The 7,012-nt window shown below is 28.6% G+C and overlaps 1 protein-coding gene and 2 pseudogenes across 1 annotated transcript; all 3 read left to right on the top strand.

Annotated features, from left to right (window-relative positions):
• Nucleotides 1–1,178: 1,178 nt before the first annotated feature.
• LOC108723880 (cytochrome c oxidase subunit 1-like) lies at nt 1,179–2,054 on the top strand (annotated as a pseudogene).
• A 3,289-nt stretch (nt 2,055–5,343) lies between these two features.
• LOC108723879 (cytochrome c oxidase subunit 3-like) lies at nt 5,344–6,014 on the top strand (annotated as a pseudogene).
• Nucleotides 6,015–6,167: 153 nt separating this feature from the next.
• Nucleotides 6,168–6,446, top strand: LOC108723878 (NADH-ubiquinone oxidoreductase chain 3-like; the record flags this gene model as incomplete). The annotated part of the gene is given in 1 exon segment (XM_018449908.1): nt 6,168–6,446. A coding segment is annotated over 1 exon segment (279 nt), but the record flags the coding sequence as incomplete, so codon positions are not given.
• Nucleotides 6,447–7,012: the final 566 nt, after the last annotated feature.

Below are 7,012 nucleotides of genomic sequence, written 5' to 3'. Positions count from 1 at the left end.
CCCCCATTTACTATATTTTATTTAAAATGATATTCTATTTTTTTTTTGTTTATAATGCTAAATAATTTAATTTTTATTTTGATTGTAATAATGTTTAGGTCATTATTTATATTGTATGTTTATGTTAATATGTTGTCCAGCTCCATGCATTTTTATAGGTTAGAGTCAAAATTAATTAAATTTGGGGATTTTAAGATTGGTTATTTATTTTTTTATATATATTTTCCATTATTGTTGATTTCTTCTGTTTTTGTTATAATATAATTTATTATATTAATAAGATTTTAAGTTATTTATTAAACTTCAAACCTTCAAAGTTTAAAAAATAATATGTTTATGTTTATAAATCTTATTATTATAATAAAAACATATATTATTTAATGAGATTAAAATTTTTTAATTTGCAGTTTAATATTTTTTTTTAAATTATAATATATATATGGTTAATTTGATGGTATTATATTAATTAATGTTAGAAAATTAAATTAAATTTTCTTAAATAAATTTACAATTTATTACTTTTTTAAATCAGACATAACATTGTTTTGAAGTTTAATTTAAATTATTTGTGATAATTATGAATAAATGATTATTTTCTACTAATCATAAAAATATTGGTATTTTGTATTTCATTTTAGCTATTTGATCGGGCATGGTTGGAGCTCTTCAATAAGTATGATTATTCGCTTAGAGTTGGGGACTTGTGGGAGATTAATTAATAATGATCAGGTTTATAATTCTTTGATTACTAATCATGCTTTCATTATAATTTTTTTTATGGTAATGCCATTTATGATTGGGGGATTTGGAAATTTTTTGATTCCGTTGATATTAGGTTCTCCTGATATGGCTTTCCTTCGTTTGAATAATATGAGATTTTGATTATTGCCCCCGTCTCTAATGCTTCTTATTTTAAGAAATTTTATGTACATGGGGACCGGTATGGGATGAACTGTTTATCCTCCGCTGGCTTCTAATATTTTTCACAGAGGTCCTTCAATTGATTTGTCTATTTTTTCTCTTCATATTTGTCTATCGATGAAATCTTTGTCTATAGATAAGATTTCTCTTTTGGTTTGATCAATTTTAATTACAGCTGTTTTACTTCTTTTGTCGCTTCCTGTTTTAGCTGGTGCTATTACTATATTATGGACTGATCGTAATTTGAATACTTCTTTTTTTGATCCTTCTGGGGGCGGGGATCCTGTTTTATATCAGCATTTGTTTTGGTTTTTTGGGCACCCTGAAGTTTATATTTTAATTTTACCCGGATTTGGCTTAATTTCACATATTATTATGAGTGAAAGGGGAAAGAAAGAAACATTTGGATCTTTGGGGATAATTTATGCTATGATTACTATTGGATTTTTAGGATTTATTGTATGAGCTCATCACATGTTTACTATTGGCCTTGATGTTGATACCTGGGCTTATTTTACTTCGGCAACAATGATTATTGCTATTCCTACTGGAATTAAGATTTTTAGTTGAATTTCAACAATCCACGGGATGAAGGTTAATTATAATCCTACTCTTTGGTGGGCAATGGGATTCATTTTTTTATTTTCTACAGGAGGGTTTACTGGAATTATGTTGTCTAATTCTTCTATTGATATTATTTTGCATGATACTTATTATGTGGTGGCTCATTTTCATTATGTGCTTTCAATGGGAGCTGTATTTTCTATTATTGCAGGGTTTATTCATTGGTATCCGTTAATTTCTGGGTTTACTTTAAATTTTATTTGAATGTTCAGTTTGTTTCTATGTTTATTGGGGTTAATCTTACTTTTTTTCCTCAACATTTTCTTGGGCTCAGGGGAATGCCCCGGCGGTATTCGGATTATCCCGATTCTTATTTGATTTGGAATATTGTTTCTTCAATTGGGTCATTAATTTCAGTTTTGAGACTATCTGTTTTGATTTTTATTATTTGGGAGTCTTTATCAAGGAAGCGAAAAATTGTTAATATATTTTTTCTTAGCTCATCGTTAGAGTGGTTTAATTCCCTGCCTCCACTAGCTCATAGGTATAATGAGGTCCCATCTATTTAGGATTTAATGTATTTTAATATGGCAGATTAGTGCATTGGATTTAAAAAGCTCCATTTAAAAAGATTTATTACTTGTCTTTTATTAAAAATTAATACATGGTTAATGTCTCTTCAAGATTCAAATTCTCCCGTTTATGATATGATAATTTTTTTTCATGATACTACAATAGTTGTTTTAGTTTTTATTACTGCATTAATTTTTTTATTATGGTAAGATTTGTTTATAGTATAATATAATAAATTAGTTAATCGTTATCTTTTGGAAAACCAAACAATTGAAATTGTTTGAACTGTAGTTCCTATATTTATTTTAATTTTTATTGCTATTCCTTCAATTAAGATTTTATGTATTGCTGATGAGGTTATAAATAGTAATTTGACAGTTAAGGCTATTGGACATCAATGGTATTGAAGTTATGAGTATTCAGATTTTTTAAATATTGAATTTGATTCTTTTATGATTCCTACTAGTCAACTTGGATTGGATGGATTTCGGCTTTTGGACGTGGATAATCGGTGTATTTTGCCATTTAATTATCCTGTGCGAATTTTAACTACATATATAGATGTGATTCATGCGTGGACTGTTCCTTCTCTCTTTAGGGATTAAAATAGATTCTACTCCCGGGCGCCTAAATCAGGCGCAAATTTGACTTAGGCGCCCGGGGGTGTATTTTGGTCAGTGTTCTGAGATTTATGGTATTAATCATAGATTTATGTCCATTTCTGTTGAGTCTACTAGTATGTATAATTAATTTTAAAAAATGGTTAATTAGTTTTTAATTTAATTTATGTGGTGTGAAATTTATGATGAGATATTATTATGTTTCTTGTATTTAAGTGATTTTAAATTTATGGTTTTATGATCATTAAATGACTGATTCAAAAGTATTGATTTTTTAAATCAAATTATAATATTATGATGGCTATTTTTAACGAAAGGATTAATTTTAGTGTAAAACATTAGATTGTCAATTTAAAAATATTATTTTATTAATTTTTCTTTTATTCCTCAAATAATACCTTTAGTTTGAATTATAATATTGGTATTTTTAATTATTTTGTTATTAGTTGTTATGGCTATTGTTTATTTTTTTTATTTTCTTAATTTTGTTGTTTGTAATTTTTCCGGACGGAAGAAGAAGATTTGATGGTCTTGGCAATGATAGTAAATTTGTTTTCTATTTTTGATCCTTCTACTTCTTTTTATACTTCTTTTAATTGATTAAGAATAATTGTTTTTTTTTATTTTTAATGCCCTATCAATTTTGAGTTGGCCAGTCCCGTTTTGTTTGCTTATGGGATTATTTTATTAAGTTTATATGTATACTGAATTTAAGATTTTAATTCATTATTCTTTTTCAAATTTAATTGTTTTTATTAGTCTTATTATTCTAATTTTTTTAAATAATTTTTTAGTGCTATTTCCTTATATTTTTACTTCTTCTAGGCATATGAGGTTTTGTTTTGCTTTGTCTTTAAGTATCTGAGTTAGGTTAATTTTATATTCTGTTACTAAGGACTGAGTAGGAAAAAAATCTAACAACTTTAAATGGACCTAGCATTGAAACCCTTTATCCGATTGAAACAATTCGAACAGTTTTGAAAAGCAAATTTAATTTCTGATTAAATAAGGAAATAAAAAAAATTTAATTTTTTTTTCTACAAAACTCTGTCAGCTTTTGCGGTATACATGCCATTAGAGACTTCACTGTGGCTTTTGGAACCTTCTTGGTGGCAGACTTTCACTTATTTTTGAAGCACTCTATGTCTTTTGTTTCTGTATTTGTTTCCTTCAGTTTCCTTTTCACTAAAGCCCAGTATCTTTCGATAGGCCGGAGTTCTGGGCAATTTGGTGGGTTAGCCTCTTTTGCCACAAAAGTGACATTGTCTTCATACCACTTGACGGTTGCCTTGCTATAGTGACAGGAGGTGAGGTCAGGCCAGAAGAAAGCAGATATGTCGTGCTTTCTAACAAAAGGCAAAAGTCTCTTCTGGAGACACTCCTTCACATAAATTTCAGTGTTTATTGTGCCTTTTGTTATGAAAGCTTGACTCCTTTCGCCGCAACTGCAAATCGTTTGCCACACGAGGAACTTCTTGGGGAACTTTGACTTTTGTTTTGTTCTAAATTTTTCCTCAACTCCTCCTCGTTCCTTTGCGGTATAAAATTCCTGTCCAGGCAATTGCGAAAATTTAGACAAAACGTATGTTTCATCGTCCATCACACAGCATTTGAATTTTTGAAAAAAGTCCGCTTTCAGCTTTCTAGCTCGGTTCTGGGCTTCCAGGTTCTTGACAGCACTTCTATCAGGTATTGTCTGGACTTTGTATGTTTTAAGGCCCTCATTAATTTTAATTCTACGCACCAAGCCCTCACTGCAACCTACTTTTTCTGCCAATTTCCGATTCGACAGCCTTGGATCCTTCTTCAAGAGAGCAATGACTTTCTTCGCCTTCTGCGGGCAAGCGAAACCTTTTTTCCTTCCAGAACCAACTTTCCTGGTTATTTTCAAGTCTTTTTCGAATCTCTTAATAACACTCGATACAGTTTCCCGTGAAACTTTTGCCTTGTTGGCAATTGTTTTCTGACTCCACCGCGGATTTTCTTTTAATAATCGAATAATTAATTCGCGTCTTTCCACTTGCGACGACATAACTCAACTAAAATTCCAAGTAGCAAAAAAATTCAAACGGTATTTGATCAGAAATTCTTCAACGCAAAGCCTACTAAGTGATTTTTAGTTTTTTTAAGCATTTTTTGTGTTATTGCGATTTAAAGTTGTTAGATTTTTTCCTACTCAGTCCTTAATTATTTAGGTAGTTTTTTGGCTCATCTTACTTCTATGGGGACTTCGTTTGTTCTTATACCATTTATGGTTATTATTGAGTCTATTATTTTAATTATTCGTCCTATTACTTTATCGATTCGTCTTACTGCTAATATGATTGATGGTCACTTACTTCTATCTCTTTTAGGTTCATCAGGGGTTGGCATGAATAGTTTTGTATTATTGGTTGTATTAGTTGTAGTTCAGTTTATATTGTTTGTTTTGGCAATTTTTGTATCTTTGATTCAGGCTTATGTATTTTCTATTCTTTCGGCTTTGTATAGAAGGGAAGTTTAATTTGGTTTTGTGTTTTTTATATTAATTTTTTTTATGACTAAATATCATCAAAATCATCCGTTTCATTTAGTTACTCCTAGTCCGTGGCCTATTGTAATTTCATTTAGGATTTTTAATAATTTAATTTTTATTATTAGGTGATTTCATAATCTTAATAATTTTATGTTAATTTTGTCCATTCCCGGGACTTTGATTTGTATGTATTTATGGTGGCGGGATATTTTACGAGAGGTTACCTATTAAGGATGTCACTCTATTAATGTTGTTAGGGGAATGAAAATTGGAATGATTTTATTTATTGTATCAAAGATTTTATTTTTTTTTTCTTTTTTTTGGGCTTATTTTCATTCAGCTCTTGCCCCTAGTGTTGAGATTGGGCAGCTGTGGCCCCCCAAGGGGATTTATCCTTTTAATCCTTTTGACATTCCTTTAATAAATACTATTATTTTAGTTTCTTCTGGGCTATCACATGATCTCATTATTCATTGATTAGTAATGATATGGTGGAGAGGAAAAAGAGGTTAATAATGACTATTTTTTTAGGAGTTTATTTTTCTTGTCTTCAACTATTTGAGTATGTTAACGCTTCATTTACTATGGCCGATTCTATTTATGGTTCTACTTTTTTTATTTCTACGGGGTTTCATGGGATCCATGTGATTGTTGGGACAACGTTTTTGGTTATTTGTTTAATTCGTTTATTAAATATGCATTTTTCTTCTTATCATCATTTTGGATTTGAGGCAGCTTCTTGATATTGACATTTTGTGGATTGTTGTATGATTGTTTTTATTTATTTCTGTTTATTGATGAAGATTTTAGGGGTAAGGTAAGCTTATTTAATTATTATTTATATAGTATAATAATATATATTACATTTAATTTTCAATTAAAAGATTTAATTTTAAGAAAAATTTAATATAAGTGATTATTCAGTTAGTGTGTGTGTTTTTGGTTGTTATTTTAATTTCTTTTTTTTATTTGTAGTTAATTTAATTTTATCAAAAAAAGTGGCCTTAAGTCAGGAGAAAATATCTCCCTTTGAGTGTGGGTTTAATCCTATTTCTTGTGCTCGTATGCCCTTTAGAATTCAATTTTTTACTATTAGGTTGACTTTTTTAATTTTTGATATGAAATTGCTCTTTTATTACCTTTGGTTTATTTATTAGTGAATTTTAATCCATACGTTATTATGTTCTTTTGTTTTTTTGTTTATTTTGATTATTGGGTTGTACTTGGAGTATAATGAGTATTCTATGGATTGAAAACTTTAGGAGGCGGGGATATTTTAATTTGGATTAATTATAATATATTATTTTTTTTATTTGATTTTTTTTATATAAGTAGTGAAGATAGGAGAATATTGATGTAGGACACACAGATTTGTAATTGGTTGTTAAAATTGTGAGTTGTGTTTTGTGTGTGTGGGTATTAGTTTAAATTTTATAAGAACATTTTAATTGCATTAAAAAAATATATTTCGATAATATATATCTAAGCGGGAAGCTTTATTGTAGTATTCTTAAAGTAATTTTTACACTTTAATTTCATGGCAATTAAACATGGATTTATTTGTTATTAAATCTGAGAATTGGGCTTTGATGGTTTTAAGATAGGGGCAAAAGCCTTATGTGTATGTATGGAGGGGGGGAGGGAATTTAGCTAAAACCAAAAGAGAGGTGTATTATTGTTAATAATATCATTGAATTGATTTACATATTTCTAGTTGAAGTAAGTAAAGATGGACTTCTAATTCATTATTTATGAAATTTTTCATATTACTTTTTAAATATAGTTTATAAAAACATTATATTTTCATTATAAAAATAAT

This window comes from Mycetomoellerius zeteki, unplaced genomic scaffold (genome assembly GCF_001594055.1).
Source record: "Mycetomoellerius zeteki isolate Tzet28-1 unplaced genomic scaffold, Tzet1.0 scaffold250, whole genome shotgun sequence".
Taxonomy (NCBI): domain Eukaryota; kingdom Metazoa; phylum Arthropoda; class Insecta; order Hymenoptera; family Formicidae; genus Mycetomoellerius; species Mycetomoellerius zeteki.
This window is presented reverse-complemented; position numbering and strand designations above follow the sequence as displayed.